The sequence below is a fragment of the Echinops telfairi genome, unplaced genomic scaffold (genome assembly GCF_000313985.2).
Source record: "Echinops telfairi isolate 266 unplaced genomic scaffold, ASM31398v2 ScPeMD7_19;HRSCAF=73, whole genome shotgun sequence".
Lineage (NCBI taxonomy): Eukaryota > Metazoa > Chordata > Mammalia > Afrosoricida > Tenrecidae > Echinops > Echinops telfairi.
Window position 1 is genome coordinate 4,227,256 of NW_022103916.1, and position 16,476 is coordinate 4,243,731.

General features: G+C 47.6%; 2 protein-coding genes across 2 annotated transcripts; both read right to left on the bottom strand.

Annotated features, from left to right (window-relative positions):
* Positions 1 to 1,195: 1,195 nt before the first annotated feature.
* LOC101662178 (protein phosphatase 1 regulatory subunit 3F) lies at positions 1,196 to 5,825 on the bottom strand. The gene is made up of 3 exons (XM_030885063.2): positions 5,406 to 5,825; positions 5,111 to 5,190; positions 1,196 to 2,978 (listed from the first exon to the last, which is right to left on the bottom strand). The coding sequence occupies exons 1-3, from the start codon at positions 5,428 to 5,430 to the stop codon at positions 1,674 to 1,676; spliced, it is 1,410 nt and encodes a 469-aa protein (XP_030740923.2). The 5' UTR covers positions 5,431 to 5,825; the 3' UTR covers positions 1,196 to 1,673.
* A 6,535-nt stretch (positions 5,826 to 12,360) lies between these two features.
* LOC123521472 (protein phosphatase 1 regulatory subunit 3F-like) lies at positions 12,361 to 16,387 on the bottom strand. The gene is made up of 2 exons (XM_045288294.1): positions 15,695 to 16,387; positions 12,361 to 14,687 (listed from the first exon to the last, which is right to left on the bottom strand). Exons 1-2 carry the CDS (start codon positions 16,294 to 16,296, stop codon positions 14,681 to 14,683), a joined length of 609 nt encoding a protein of 202 aa, XP_045144229.1. The 5' UTR covers positions 16,297 to 16,387; the 3' UTR covers positions 12,361 to 14,680.
* Positions 16,388 to 16,476: the final 89 nt, after the last annotated feature.

A 16,476-nucleotide genomic window follows, 5' to 3' on the forward strand; every position in this document is an offset into this window, starting at 1 on the left:
CAAAAAAAATTAAAAAAAATAATAAAGTTCCTCATGTAGTGGTGACCCCCAACCATAAAATTATTTTCGTTGCTACTTCATCACTGTCATTTTGCCACTGTTATGAATCGGGTGACCCCTGCTAAAGGGTCATTGAACCTCCAAAGGGGTCGTGACCCACAGATTGAGAACCACTGCTGTAGGTTCTCAGAGAAGAGATGATCAGTCAATAGGCATGGAACTGCACTGAGCTAGTAACCTCTGAAGGACCCACTAAATCCTCTAACCATGTATCTTATTTCCCCCTCCATGTTTGTTCACTTATTTCATTCACTGAATATTTAGTGAACACCTATTATGTGTCAGGTATTGTTCTGCAAGAGGAGCCACTGAGGACAGAGAAGAACTAGGAGAGCCGTGTTCTGGAAACCAAGTAAAGAAAGAAAGGGTTTCAAGACAAAAGTTGTCTCATGCTGCTGATGGGGTAAGTACAAAGAAGTCTGAGGATAATGTGGGACTCATGAGTGACTTTAGCTCAAATTTGCCCAAACTTTGGCTGAAACTGGACAAAATATTATTGGGAATGTTCCAGAAAAGCATTGGATAAGAGAACTGAGGTTGGCATAAATATTTTCCACATTTTGTTAAAAGGGAAGCAAAGAAATGTTGCATTTTACTATTTTTGGAAAGTCCTGGATTTCCTGCTTTGCCAGTGGAGAGTAATTTCCATGTGGAGTGTTTACAAGCCTATAACTCCTCTGACCTTTTGAGGTTTTCCTGGTATTGGGAGCCAAGGGATCCCCTAGCTGGTCTGAGCGCTTTTATTTGTTAGTTTGTTTTATAAAGCAACCTCAAAGTCTTGCGGCTGATTCACTACTGTGACCCCACATCCACAGCTAACCACATCCACCACTGCAGCCACATGAATCATGTGGCCACCACTCTTCCTCTCTCCCTTACTGCCGCCCACCCCCCACACACACACACACCATTCATATACACACACATACAGGTTCCCACCAGCAGAGGACAGAAGACAAAGGACCTGCTTCCAGAAAAATATGTGGATTTGGACTATGAGGTGAGCTGACAAGTATAGCAGCAGCAGCAGCAGCAACAGGCGTGGCTATAGCCCACCCCCACCCCTCACCATGGTCTGCCCAAAGAAAGTGATCACCCTCATGCCCAACTGGAGAACACGGCACAGGACGACACATCATTTCTCATAGAGCTCTATTGTGGCATATAATAATAGGTACTCTATATAAATTAAATTAAAAATAAAGCTCCAGCAGGTTGCACATGGTGGCTGTTAATAAATATATCTCTGGGTAATTGTGCCCCAAGACCAGCTCATGACGACTCTCCCTCATCCAGAGAATTATACAAAAATAAATACAGGCTTGGGGGAGGGGGGGCATGCCCAGTTTCATTCTGAAAGTTTTTCTCATTCATACCATCTACCTGTCCCCCTATTCCTCTCCACGGCTATCACCACAGGGAGCCCTGGGCTGACTAGGAAATTCAGGTAGGGGAAAGCTTCTCTTGGAAGCAAAGCCTCCCCTACCCCCTGCCCCCCACCACTGCACAGGCCCAATATACCACCTCAACTCTCTGGGGACGTGCAGGTGCTGTCCTTTTCCCAGGCCCCAGTGAGGGGGGAAGCCTGTTGTTTCCAATTCCACAGGCAGCCTCTATGAGAACCAGGCCAACGAGAGGCACAGCACAAGCACCAGGATGGACAAACCACTGTTCAAAGCCACAGGGACCACCACCAGCCCAGCCAGGACCCCCAGAGTCTGGGCCAAGGGCCCCCGTAGCTGGGGAGGCAATCCACATACACATTCTGCAGGGGGTGCTACGACATGAGAGTTTTGCAGGGGCTGGAGACTTGGGCCTGAACTTTCTTCATCCTGGGAACACATACGGGGCCTGGACAGGCTAGAAGGGCAGACTTCAGCTCCTATGGGATTAAGGAGGCTGGGTTCTTGGCCCTGCCTAGGGGTTGGAGCAGTTGGCTCCTGACCAGATACAGGAGCCAAGCCATCTATCCATCCAGTGGTGAACTCCATCAAGGTTCCCGTCACAGACTCCCCTGGGAAGCTGGCCACCCCAGCTACCACCCTATTCATGTGCAAAGAGTCAGTGTCCTTGCCCACTCCCCTGCCTGGAACCCCAGGAAACTGGCCCTCTGTACCCAGAACCACAAGGTTGTCACATCCTGAACCCTCTGCCCATGGGAGCCACACATCTCCCATACTAGCTATCACAGAATGAGTCCCAAAGTTGATTTCCGGAAGCGACTCCTTGGTGGCATCCTCTTCTGGGCTGGAGGGTGTAACAGAGAAACCTTCTTCACCCTCCCCCTCTTCATCAGGGTCTTCGGTGTCCTTGATGAGTTCCACACCACGGCCCAGCCGGGCATAGTGCAGTGTGATCTCCTCGGCCAGGGCACTGTTCAGGGCCCGCTCAGGGCCAGGCCACTTCAAGATCAGATCTCGGTCCGTAAGTATACCCAAGGACTGGCTGGGGGACGCTCCCCCATCTATGGGGCCCTCCCCACCACCCCCTACCCCACCTGCAGCCACAGCAGCCCGAAGGCGGCTCAGGTGGGACAGGTAGAGCTGCTCCAGCTCCTGGTCAATGGAGTCTTCACCAAGCAGTTCCTCTAACCCACTCATGACCTCCAGACCCCCAGGAGGCTCATCCATGATAGCTCCCACCATGGGGTCCTTCCGGCTCCCTCCATTCTCACTGGATACTTCCCACGTGGCCTCCACATGCTGCGGGCTGGGTTCTAGGAAAGACCCGGCTGCCCCCTCACTTGAATCAGGGCCTGAGGCCTGGTCCCTGGGGGAGCCCCCTAGGCCACAGAGAGAGGAGGAAGGAAGAATCCTGATGGCAGGTGCCTGGGGGACCTCTGTGAAAGCCACAGGTGGACTGCTTCTGGGGATGCCACCTTCCTCTGGGGAGTTGCCAGCCACTGTAACTTCAGAAACCTGGAGCCATTGGGGGGGGGGGGGGAGAAGAGGATGGAGAAGCAGAAACAGTGAGAACTGGTGAGAGTCCACACCCAGCCCCACAGGAGTGTTCAAACACTCCTTAAAGAACCCTCTGTAAATCTCTAAACTAGAAAGACTATTTCTCTGGATTCCAATACAAAAGAGGTGGAACACAAGGACAAATGCTTTCGTATAGACAGTGGAACTGAAGGATTCAGTGGGCATCAATAATAATTATAACTATATTATGGGTATACTTTCAAAATATGTCCATAAGAGGCATATTAATCCATGATGTATTTTCTCCTTTTATAAATAATTGTTTCCTGGCTGACTTTTGAAACAGCCTTTTTTTTAAAAATGACCAATTAAAAAGCAGCCAGCACTCAGCGCTTGGCTTCTAAATATCATTTCTAGTCAAATAAGCCAGAGTTCCAGGTTTGAGGCAGCAAAAAAAAAAGTATAATATTAGCCTGGGACATCATGTCATACCAGAAAATGAGAACCTGCTCAATGACCGATAAGCCATGTGAAAAGGCTCACGAGCCAATCTAAATAACTTTGTAACGCTCAGAAGCAAACACTCCAAGTAGATGCAGTGAGTAGACATTGTTTGGGTCCTAAAAGATTTATGAAATAATCAAGAGACTTGGAACACAAACCAAATATGTGATGATAGGAAGGCATTACTATATAAATGGAAGTGTTCGTGAATGATCTCAGGGTTTATTTCACAATAAATTCCATAGGAAATGGGAGAGGAATAAGTGGGGATATAGATAAATTAAGATCAAACATAATCTGATATTGATTGAAGTTAAGCGATAGATAGATAGATAGATAGATAGATAGATAGATAGATAGATAGATAGATAGATAATCGCTAAGCTATAAGAAGGACTTCAAAGGCTCATAAAAAACTGGAACTAAAAAATAATGGAATGTTTCCACAAACTTTTGAAGCCTTCTCATATTTTCTCTGCTTTTATATATGTCTGAAGTTTTATAATAAAAAATTAAGTCTAGACAAGTGATGATGGTGGTGGCAGAGGAGGTAAAGGATGTATCTGTCATGAATGTATCTGTGTGCCTATGTACATATTTTAATGTATTCATTTACATATTTTGATACATATGTATCAAAATAACAAATGAGTTTAATTAACACATATTGTAATGTGTATTAAAATATTTTAATACATTTGTTAATATATCTGTGTGCCTGTGTACATAACACATAACATATATGTCAGAAGTTTTGTAATCAAAAGTTAGGATGATATGTACACAGGCGCACAGATATATTAACAAATGTGTTAAAATACATATTAAAATATTACTGTAGTAGCCACCTCCTCACTTGTCTCCCGATTCCACCCTTAGCCCGACTCTCTGTTTTCCACACAACAGCCAGAGGAATCCTATAAATATTCACCTAGATCATGTCCTTCCTCTGTCCACAGCTCTCCTGTGGCACCTCCCTCACTTAAGAGAAAAAGCCAACATCCTTATCATGGTCCAGAAGGTCCTACAGGGCCTGTCCCCTGTCCTCATATCTCTCTCACTCTGTTCCATACACACTGGCCTCTTCTCTGTTCCTCACATGCTTCTATCTCAGGACTTTTGCCCTTGCCTGAGATGTTCTTCCCCTGCTTTTGCACGTGGCTCACTCTTTTCTCTCACCTTTTTCAGGTCTTTGCTTAAAGCTCACATATCACTAAGGCCGCCCAATCTAAACTTGCAAACCCACCCACATGTACACACTCCATATCCCCTTTCCCTGATTTATGATTTTCTTTCTTAGCACTCACCAACTCTCACTCCACTAAAACATAAGTCTCATGAAGACTGGGTTTTTATTCAGTCTTATGTTTCTAGGGTCCTTAACAGTGCTAGGCACAAAGCAAGCACACTGAATATTTGCTGAATGAGTGAAAGACAAGAACTTCGTTACTCCCAGCTGAATAACTGCATCCTACCCCTCACCTATGAGATTCTGGCTCTTGTGACCTTCCTCCAGCCTAGGGTGGACCCAGGATAAGTCAGCACCCACTACCTCTCCACTCAGTGGTGGCCATATTGTAAGCCTCCAATTGAGCTACCCCCAGACAGTGCAAGGGCCTGCTTACCTGAAGTGTCATCTGAGGCCATGGACGGAGAGGGGTGGGTGCAACCAGGGGACCCACTGACTCCTGGACATCAGGATAATCTGACGGAGAAGAGAAAGGCAGTATTGGGGCAAGGCAGATATGCAAGCAGGCCTTAATTGGTACCAAATGCTTGCCAGTTGGCAGTTTTGCCACTGAAGCCTTCTGTGGGAGTCGAAGGCAGAGGTGCCTCTTCATTTGTACAGGGAGCCAAAAAGGAGGGAGGGAAGAAACGGTGAATAAAAGCCAAACCTCCCACAGCTAGCCAATTGCTTACCCACAACAGGGGTATTAACATCCATGCTCTTCGTCCTCAGCAGTTCCTCGTGGGGCCTGTGGGGCAGAGGAGAGAATGCATGGATCTGACACCCTAAAAAGTCAGTTCTACCACCCAATGGCACCTTCTCGGCTGCTGTGTTCTCTTCTCTCTTTATCCCCTGAGAGTGCTACATACTCATTGTAGAGCATCTGTAAAATATTCGGAAAGTATAAAGAAGCAAGAAAAATTGCAGATAAAAAAATGCTGTATTATTTAGAAATTTTTCATTTCCAACATCCGATGCATTTTCTTAATCACTTAGATTCGGCAGACATAAATTCTTGGTGGCTCTGTGCATTGAACAATAAGTAACATCACCATGGTCTTATAAAAATTTTACTTTTGTGGGGGAGGAGAAAAAAATGAGCTGATAACAAGAAAGAAAATGTCTAGAACTGAATGTGGGCAACATATGTACCACCGCGCCGGATTCAATTGATGTATGGATTGTGATTTTTTTTTAAAAAAGAGTTGTACGAGCCCCCAATAAAATGATTTTTCTTAATTTTACTTTTTAAAACATTTTATAGCCATTTCCCTCCTACTGAGCAGCTAGGTCCCCCCAAACCCCCCCCACTCCACCCAATTTTTTTTCTATTAGAAATCAAGCTTCCACAAGCAACTTTAGGTATGATCTTATCAACATTTTGGATCATATCTTTAGGATATCTTCATGGCTGTAAGAAAACTACCTTTCGCAAGAACGAGCAAGTGAGAAGGCTTAATGACACAGGAAGCATCAGAAGAAAGAAAGGCAACTACAGAATAGAGGGGGTCAGCAGGAAAAGGAAGTAGCCTGAGGTCAGCACCCTGAGTCACTACCTGCCCCCATAGCCCTCATTATCAGCCTGGAAAGCCACTTAATCTCCCTGCCCCCCTTCACCTTCCTCACCTGGAAAAGGAGCACAAGAGCCAAAAGAAACGACGGTATAAGGCCCCAAACATCATGACCTGACCCAGAGCAGGGGCTGAATCAGTAGATACATATTGGTCTTATTTCCGCCTTCACCAGGCAACTCAGGTGGCAGGGTCTGAGTGACCTGTGCCAAGGGTATTTCATGGGTACCATGTAGAAATCACTTTTGCTCACAATTGATCAAATGTATAGCGATTAAGACAAATGAGGGAGTATTAACTAAAACATGCTCAAAGACTTGAGAGCAGCTGAAGCAATTGCTCTAACCATGCTATTCCTTGAGATGTTTTTCCTTAAGATGTGATGATGATGTTGGTATTTCTGGAGATGAGTGAAACTTTGTGAAACTCGTAATCCATTACCTACATAGAAACAGCGTACCACTAGCTAACCCTTATATCATAAAGAGCCCTAGTGGCACACTGGTTAGGCGGTAGGCTACTAACCATAAGGCCAGCAGTTTGAAACAACCAGCTGCTCCTCCAAAGGAAGACGGGGCTTTCTATTCCTGTAAAGAGTTACAGTCTCGGAAACTCACCGGGGCAGTTCTACCCGAGTCAGCACCAACTCCATGGCAGTGAAGGATGGTGGTCAGCAATAAGTGTTTTACATGTACTAATCTTCACAACAACCCAATGAAATCGGTGCTTTAATCCTCTGACATAGGCAGTCCTATTTTCCCCATCTAACAAGAGATTGAAACTCGGGTTGGATAAATGTCTCAAGACCACACAGCCAGTGTCAAACCCAGGTCCTTCTGGCTCTGAAGTCCATATTTGGAAGCAACAAACTGCTGCTTCTTGGGGGAGGGAACTACGGTTTGACTCATCTGCAATCCTTTCTAGAAGCAGAGGCATTATCAATAACAGGATCCCTCCTCCCTCCTTCACGCAGCACCTTCTTTGGACCTGTCTTCTCCCCATATTTACTCTGTTTCCCTGCCTTCCTGTGACATGTGTGAAGAGACTGCTAGAACACAGAAAGAGCTGCAAAAATTGCTCCTTATGCCAGTGCATAAGTCACTATGCCACAAACGGAGACCATCTGTGGTCATGTACCTCCTGTGCCCCATCCAAATTCTCCTTTCATAACATTTGATTTAGGAGCCCTGGTGGTGCTGTGGGTTACAAGCTGGGCTGCTAACTACAAGGTCCGCAGTTTGAATCCACCCAGCTACTCTGTGGGAGAAAGATGAGGCTCTCTACTCCCATTCATAGCTACAGTCTCAGAAACCCACAGGGCCAGTCCTATCCTGTTCTTTAGGCTATGAGTCAGTCTCGACTCAGTGGCAGTGATTTTTACTGAGAGCTTATATGGACATACCCCAAAATGCTGTTGAGTCAATTCCAACTCATAGTGACCCTATAGAAAAGAGTAGAACCACACCCCTCTCCCCCCCAAATCCTTTTTTTCTTTAGGAACAGTTTTATTGGGACATAATCCAAATACCATACAATTCAATAGTTGGATCAAATCAAGAAGTACTGTACAGCCATCCCCATGATCAATTTTAGAGACTGAGTCTTTATGACAGCATCTCTGCCGACCTTGCAGTTAGCAACCCCATGCTTAACCCACTGCATCACCAAGGCTCCTTCACATACCACCCAAAGTATTACAGGGCCTGGAACAGAGGACTCTGAGAGCCCAGACAGCTCCTGCATATCTTGGATGAGAAAGGGAGTCTCAGAGCAAAGGATCCTGCACCAGTTGCTTAGTGGATTTAAAATTCAAGTCTTTGGTTTTGTGACTCAACCTGATTTCTCCTAGGATCTATTTGGCTGGTGTGGTTCTTCATGATTGAAAATGCCATATTCCTAGGATCTTCTAAATCAAGCCCCTTCAACCCCCCACCCCCACCTCAAGCAGAAAGCCAACCCTCTCCCAACCAAGCCTTCCCCTGCCATCTGGCCGGTCTTGACATGCACAGCAACTGGACTTCAACATGCCACTGCAGAGTCATAGATGCAAGTCAAAGAGGACAAAGGACACTCAGGAAATAGCCCAACCAACAGGAGGAGAACTCCACAATTCAACTAGGAGGAGGAGAAGAACGAGAACAAAGAAAAGACATAGTAACTTCTTTCTCTCCCAGAGCATCTCTTTCACACATGGAGAGTGAGAGGCAGGGGACACAGAAATGTCAGGTCACGCGATTCAGCCAATCCCAAGTCCCATGAATCAGCAAAAGTAAACAGGTCACTCTCCCTTTCTCCAGTCAGAGTAGTGATAGCAGAAGGTCCAGATATTTATTGTTCACTTCTTCCAAAGTGGGCCCTTTGCACTGATGCAAGTCATTTGGAAACCTCCACCACTATCGTTCAGAGTAAGCTCCCTTCCTTTTTAACGAATGTGGACTCAGAGGCTCAAGAAACTGAGTGTCTATAGCCACTAACTATACATCAAACTGTTAACATCCAAAGAGGGCTCTGTTTTGAAGACAGGGGTTTTGTGTGTTACACACACTCACACACACACACACACACACACACACACATCCCTGAATTGCCTTTCACAGTAAAAATTCCGGGACAGCCAAATCAAAACTAGGATAGTAAGAAAAATCAAGTAAAAATGTTACTGACTCACTAGTCAGTTACAGAGAAGAGGGGTTCTTAGAAAAATGGGAGGGAGGAAATTAAGAACAAAACTGTACCTACAGTATGCCTGCTGATTTTCAAGAAGGAAACCTGATCTTTGGGCAGCTGGCCCACACAGGCCACACGGCATCTTCTCAAGGTTCGTGGGCAGCAGTTGGCTGAGAGAGCACGAGTTCCAGGATACTCTGAGCTGGGCACGAGCCAACCTTCTCAGATGATGTTTGGGCAGGTCAGTCAAGATGATGTGACCATAGAGGAGGCCATCTCGGACCTGGACACCAGTCCCCTGGTTATGACTATTTCTCCTGCCATCAGGAAAACTTGGTGGCTGCCGACCTCAGACAGTACCAGGGATAACAGCAAGCAGGTGCCATTGGCCCCAGTCTTAACCAGCTGAAACAGAACAGAAAGATGAGTCGCCAGAGACAAGAGTGTGAGCCAGCAGAAGGCAGACAAGCCCCATAGAGAAAAGCCAAGCAGGCTTTCAGAGCAGTCATTCCCCTGCCATTACCGCCGTTGCTGTCCCAGGCTTCTGTTCACACCCTCCAAGGCTCAGGTTTTCAAAGAACCTCACCAGCCCAAAGTGGGTCATGAGCTGAAACTCAACAATTGTGACCCCAGCAACTACATAATCAACATGAAGATAATGCTGACTCCCTGGAGGAACATGTAATTTGAGAGACTTGCCCCACAATACCCAGAATCCTGATTACCCTGAGCCATCTGCTTTCTGAAAAGAACTGGGCTTGAACACAGGTGTGCAACCAGCCCCCACGTTATATGAAACATTGCTTTGCCTTCCCCAACAGTGTGCCGGCCTCCACTCCAAGATTCCCAGATGATCCAGAGCCAGGGGCAGAGTTCATAGTACTAAGAACGACTTTTACTGTGGTGCCTTAGTTGGGCCATGATCCGCGATAAAAAAAAATACATGCCATAACCCAGCCCATTCATACATATGTAAATATATATACATGTGTGTATAGGAAAATGTTCAGAAAACAATACTTACTTGTCCTATAAGTGATACACTGACATTCCTTTGTAATGTCTGTTGGTTTCAGTACATTGATTTCACATCTCAATAAAGGGTCATGACATGCAATTTTAAATAACTTGCGCTCTACTACCTACCCGCTGTGTAACTTGGCGCAAGACATGTAACCTCTCTATGCCTTAGTGTCCTCATCTGGAAAGAGAGAATAGTGATACCTACCTCAGGAAGTTGAAAAGATTGAGAAATATTGGAAATTCACCTGTGAAGTACTAAACACTTTGTATTCCCACTGAAGGAAATTGAGATTGTGAGGTAGAATGTAGCTTGCCCAACTGGTAAAACACATCACCCAACCTGGCGATAAAGTGGTTAACAAGTAGCTCTACCACTGTTTCAGCATGGGGCCCATCCCCACATCCTTAACCAGGATGCCCTGCCAATTTTCTGAAGAATAAGGATGACTTTAACAGTAAATTCTCACTTGCCCAATAACCAAGATCATCATTGACCCTATCAGGTTCAACTTTGGGTGTTCTGTGTTTCCAACTTAAGAGTTCAAGTTGGATCTCATCCATCCACTCTGAAGTTCATCTAAGAAAAACACCGAGGCTTCACTATGCCATCAACCCCAGTGCCTATCCCTGACCACACCCAACTATGAAGTTTACAATTCAGTGCAGGGGGGTGGGGAGTGGCGGATATTTAAAAGAAAAAAAAACTCACACTCATTCTTTCAACAAACATTTATTAAGTACTTGCTAAGTGCCAGCCAAGCCCTTCAGGAATACAGTGATGAACAAAAGTAGACCCTGTCCCTACCCCTCACGGAGCTTACAATCTAGCAGGGCAGAGAGAGATTCATCCAGTATTCCTTAGTAATGATCTAACGGTATAGCCCAAGCCCTTTAGAAAAGGGGGAAAAATGCTCTAGAACAGAGGCCTTGGCCCAGACTGCAAGGTCAGGAAGGTCTAAAGGATGCATAGAAGGTAACTGAGCTAGGCGAGGGTAAGGGAATGTGAGGGCATTCAGAAGGGGGGGGTGGTGATTCCATCTTAAACAAGGTGCGTTTTGAGGCATCTTTAGGACAACAGCGAGTGGACACACTAATTTTGGATACTTGAGGCTGAAGGAAACAGCAAGGAGAAAAAGAGGGACAAAGAGGTAAGAGTAACAGCAGCAGACGGTGGTCCACAAGCGGCAAGGGAAGACAGCGCTTTGTACTTTGAGAAGAAAATCAAAACCACCTGTGGAATCTGACGGATGCAGGAGGTCAAAGAGAGGATGAGGAAGTAAAGGAGGCTTTCTGTACAGAAAGCTTGGCAGCAAAGCAGGACAAGAGCCTGAGTCAAGCGGTTTTGTTGTTTAAGATAGGACAGACGGTAGCACATATAAAGACCAACAGGGAAGATCCAAGTGAGCAAGGTAAGTAAAGATATACCAGGAAAGGAAGGGTAATTCTGTCAGGTTCTAGAATAAACAGCTAAAAAAAAAAGCAGGGGAGGCTAGAACACAGGTAAGGACTGTGGGCCGAGGGAGCAGAGGGGACACAGAGGAAGGCACTCAGTCTGCAAGCCGTGGGGAGTTCCATTCCTCTGACTTCTGTTGGTGTTTGTGAAGCAGGTGGTGGCAGCTGAAGGTAAGGAATGTTCGAGAGACACATTAGCGAGGAGGCAAGAGGAGGAACCGAAAGATCTAAGAGGACTGCCAGGCCGGGTGGAAAATCCAGATCTGGCTTTGGTAGGGCTGCTAATCTGCTTGGCTGTGTTTTAAGTCTCGCACGAGGCAGGTCTGCTCTGCTCATCACCAGTGCTGTGAAAAACAGCGGCGGGGCCACGCTTCAGAGGAGGTAGGGATGGACGGGCTGCCCTGAGGAAGTCCTCTTCACACTGAAGGAGCAACAGGAATCGACTGCAAGTGGTTCAAGACAAACATTCCTGGTGAAAGCAACCACATAAGCAAAGACCTTGAGGCAGGAAGGGGAAAGGTTCCTGGGTAACAAAAACCCAGGTGACAGGAGCTCAGAAGGCAGAGAATGGTGACACTGGAAGCAGGCAGAGGCTAGATGGGAGGCGGGTAAGAAGGGCTACCTGAAGGCCCTGGTGAGGCTTTCTCAGTCTTAGTTTTTAAGAGAAATGGGATACCTCCAAAGGGTCTTAGACCAAGGCCGACCAGGAGTACTCCTCCCCACACCAGCCTTTGGACTTTGGAAGCTGCCATTTCTCCATCCAGGAAAGAAGGATAAAAAGTCTCTTGTGGAGAGTGTCAGCAGGAGTAAACGAGACTGTGTATAAAAACCCTTAGCAGTGTTATGTAGCGAAGAACAGGGGCTCTGCCCATTTTCTTACAACCAAGCGCTCTATACGTATTCTTCCCACCCAATCCCACCACACAATGCTGTGAACACCAAAGGACTAGTCCGCTTTGCTTTTTTCTTGCTTGAACCAAGCACTATGCCCAGAACATAGTAGGCCAATAACTGCTTGTCGATGGGTTATCTCCAAGTCTACCCAAACCCAAATCCACTGTCATCAGATTGATCGCGACTTACAGCAACCCAACATCGGGTTTGTACGACTGTCAAGCTTTACGGGAGCAGACAAACTCCTCTTTTGCCACTGAAGCCGCTAGTGGGTTTGAACAGTTGACCTCGCAGTTAGCAGCACTAACCCAGAGCTCCTTTCTCTAAGGATGGCCACAAGCCTGGTCCACATCTCAGGGAATGCTGCCATTTGAGTTTCTGAGTAGGGCCCAGAGAGCATCTCCTGTGCCCCTACTTGACGCAGCGATCTATGCCCAGCACATAGTGGGCCTGCAGCCAAACATTTCTTGAATGGGAAGTCCTCTATCATGGGGCTCCCACAGATAAAGGATATCCCCTTAGGTCCGCCACCATTTCCCAAGAGGGCTGAGCCACAGGAGGCAGCTGTTCAAGTCACTAGCAACGCACAGGTTTTAAAACAACAATAAGTTAAAATGTACTCAACAAGAAAGCCACTAACCTACAAAGAAAACTTTATCGCTGATCTTGCAATGAGCACCAACCTCCCCTTTGCAAGAGCTGAGATCAAAAGATAGAGAAGCTATCAGACAACCATCTGCCCACTTAAAATAATATCACAAGTCATGTTAGGAACCACAAACCTGGGGCCAGATACCAAAACAATTGTCTGAACGGGCTGCTTCAATTTCTCCTTAAAACCACCCATGCATTTTAAAAGAAAAACACCCTCTCCACCCACCCTGGCCCTGCAAGGTTTTGATTTCTCTGTTCTCTTCCTTTCACACTCTTTAAAATGACCAAACTCCGATCCCCACACTATCGCATCTTACAGACAGGGCTCCCACGACAACTAGCTGGGGTGACGACGTGGGAAAAGTGATAGAAATGAAGACAATGGTGGGGCACTGAAAAAATTCAGTGTGTACATATATGAAAATCCACTGAGCCACACACTTCAGATTAGTGCATGTTACCACTAAACAGCGGGGAGAGGTTGAAAGCATGCAGTGTTGAACCACCAGGCGTGAAACCCAGACCTTGCCCCGAACCCTGCCAGGCCTTCCAGAGGATGGGTAGCAAACACTTCCCTGGCATCTTTTACATGGTCATGTCACTCACTCGCTGAGTGATCTTAAGCAAGTTGGTTCACCTCTCTGAGCTACAACAGTTGCCCCCTCTATTATATGAGGAGAATCATAGCACCTACACCACATCACATGCACTGGATTCAATGAAAATGGACTTGAAGCTCTTCGCTGAGTAATAAGTGCTGACCACTCTTCACTTTCACAGCTACTTCAGTGAACCTGCCCCAAGTTTGCTGGGTTTAATCCAACCAAATTACCATTCCCCTTAAACAGTTAAGAAAAGTGAGGCAGTGCTATATGGTTGGTGATGGGTAGAGTTTATCTGAGACTTCTTAAATAACGATACAGTGAAACCTGTGAGAGCTGGAACTCAGGGGGACTACCTGGTTTTTCTGTCTCACAAGGTTTTTGCCTTTGACCGGATGCAGATGAACCACTTTTCTATTGCTATTACTGGGAAGTCTTTTAGCTAACACCTACATGGCACTGTGAGCCAGGCTGGGTCTGGAGGGCTTTTACTCGGAGTTCATGAAGCATGTATACTTAGAATTCTTTTACAAATGAGGTCACTGAGGCAGGGGGCAGTTAAAGGACTTGGCCAAGGTCACAAAGCCAGTAAATAGCAGGACTAGGATTCAAAGCCGGGCAACCTTACCACCCTAAGGACAGTCATACTGCCTGCACTCAGGCAGAATGGGAGGTTGGCGGGGAGGGGGGACAGGTCAGCCAGTGGGTGTTTGCCAGCCTGCCCACCTACCTAGGCATATCTGCCTGCCAGCCCAGAGCTAGGTCTTCCATAACGACTCACAGCCTGCAAAGGCCTTGCCAGGACCAAAAGAGACGATCCTACAAACATCTTGCGGCAGCCAGCTGTCTCTGATCAAGCATGTACAAGGCCCAAACAGCATTTACTCATCTCCGTTCTCCCAGGGACAGGTGAATATATGCATTTCCCACATGGGCAGAGACAATCTATCCCAGGAAACATATCCCAGCAAACAGGCTAGACTTAGGTGACACCAAAAAGAATCCGGCTAGAGCTACTTGCCTTACGGAACTCATAAGCATGATGAAGGTAGGTGAGGAAAATCTCAGTTCGGAGTCTCCTGGGGGTGTAACTGGTTCCTTCTCTCAGCCCCTGAATGATCGGAGATGATATGGGGAAAACACACATACATACACAGAAAGGACACGAGCTTCAAGTCCAGGCCCCATCTGGCTGAGTCTGCCAGACAATGGTTTCCTGGAAGAGCATGGGCCCCGGTCCTTACCTCCACAGGAGGTCACAGACTATATTAAAGTGTAACATACGATTGGTGTACAGGCCTCAAGGTCAAGCACCATCACTTCTTCAATCTCCACCTCTGAGAGCTTGGCATCTTGCTGTCACATGGGGATCAGACCCCCATACACACACATACACACACACAGACCAGGTCCTTGGTTCACACTATCATGTCATTGAAGTTCTCGCTACTCCAGTGATTGTCCTTCCTTCACACCATGCTCACTTCCACCGCAGGACCTTTGCACTTACTGTTCCTTCGGCCTAGCACACTCTTGCCCCCATATGTGTATAACTAGTCCTCTTTATCATTCAAGACTCAAGTTTAAATGTCATCTCCTCGGAAAAGTCCCCTTTTTTCCAAATTTGTTCCTCACCCTACCCCCACATATCTGTACAGAACTTCTCAATAACTCACCTCCTCAAAGACCCTTCATGAACAACCTGTCTAAAGCAGGAACCCTCTCCCAATCTATACCCGTACTTAATTTTGCCTTCCTTCTCGGTAGCCAGCCTCATCCCCATTTACCGTATCTGTTTGCGTGGGGGTTGTTTGTTTGTTTTGTTTTGTTTTTCAAACTGTCTCCTATGGGAGCTCGTATGATCCTTGAGGGCAGGGAAGATGTCTGTCTTGGTCAGGGCTGTATAATGGGACTCAGCCAATACTTATTGAGATGAATGAAGCCCCGACAATTAAGACACGTGCCTAGCACGTGTCCGGCCTCCGTTACTCTTTGTCTAACTAAATGTGCTCGCCTTCCAGTCCTGGAGAGCAGGTCTGAAGGGTTTCTGGGCCGGGATGCTTGTCCTCCATCCTAGACAGAACCTGCGTTGGCGGAGGTGGCGCTGGCAGACATTACCTGCGCCTCACCGGCTTCATGCAGCTCTTCAGCTGCCTGGCCTCAGCCTCCACGGGACCCTGGCACTCGGGCTGTGGCTCCAGCTGCTGCTGCTGCTGCTGCTGGGGCAGCCCTTCAGCATCAGTGGGTGTGGGAGCGGGTGCAATCCGAAGCAGAACTGTGTAGTTGCGGCCGTGGTTGTTGGCCCAGAAAGTGCCCTCGGGGGTCTCATAGCGCACCACGAAGTCCAAACGTGCCCCGTCGCCCGCACCCTCAGCAAAGGGCAGCTGGAAGGCAAAGCGGTCGGTGCTGCCGCCATCGTCGGGCGAGGAGGTAGACACCTGACCAGAGCCCAGGCCGAGGCCCGGCTCCAGGATAGGATCTCCTGCTCCTGCTCCTCCCGCTCCTGCCCCCGGCGGGCTGCGCGGTACGTAGCGCGCTGGGTGGTCGCAAAAGGAAACCCAGCCGTCGTGTGAGGCCCGCACGTGCACCGCCTTCTCGAAGGAGCGGTTCAGCACACGCACCAACCCGCGCAGAACTGGTGGGCGCCCCCCAGGCACCCACACCCCGGCACCCCCGGGGACTGCTCCGGGAGGTGGCAGCAGCGCCTCCAGCTCCACCATGACGCGCCCCAAGCGCTCCAGACGGCCAGGCGCGGGCGGCAGCGAAAAGGTGGGCACCAGGTAAAAGCCCCCACCAGCGGGGACAGGGCAGGGCGGTAAGGGCTCGGGGCAAGCCTCCTCTTCCTCCTCCTCCCCTTCATCCCCATCCTCGCCATCGTCGTCCTCGTCAACCCCATCGCC

Bases quoted from the DNA above. Each gene is read 5' to 3' on its own strand.
- LOC101662178 (XM_030885063.2), bottom strand. From the start codon at position 5,430: ATGGATGTTAATACCCCTGTTGTGG. The intron at 5,191-5,405 runs GTAAGCAATTGG...CTTCTCCGTCAG, and splicing joins TGTTAATACCCCTGTTGTGG to ATTATCCTGATGTCCAGGAG. The intron at 2,979-5,110 runs GTAAGCAGGCCC...CAATGGCTCCAG, and splicing joins GGCCTCAGATGACACTTCAG to GTTTCTGAAGTTACAGTGGC.
- LOC123521472 (XM_045288294.1), bottom strand. From the start codon at position 16,296: ATGGTGGAGCTGGAGGCGCTGCTGCCACCTCCCGGAGCAGTCCCCGGG.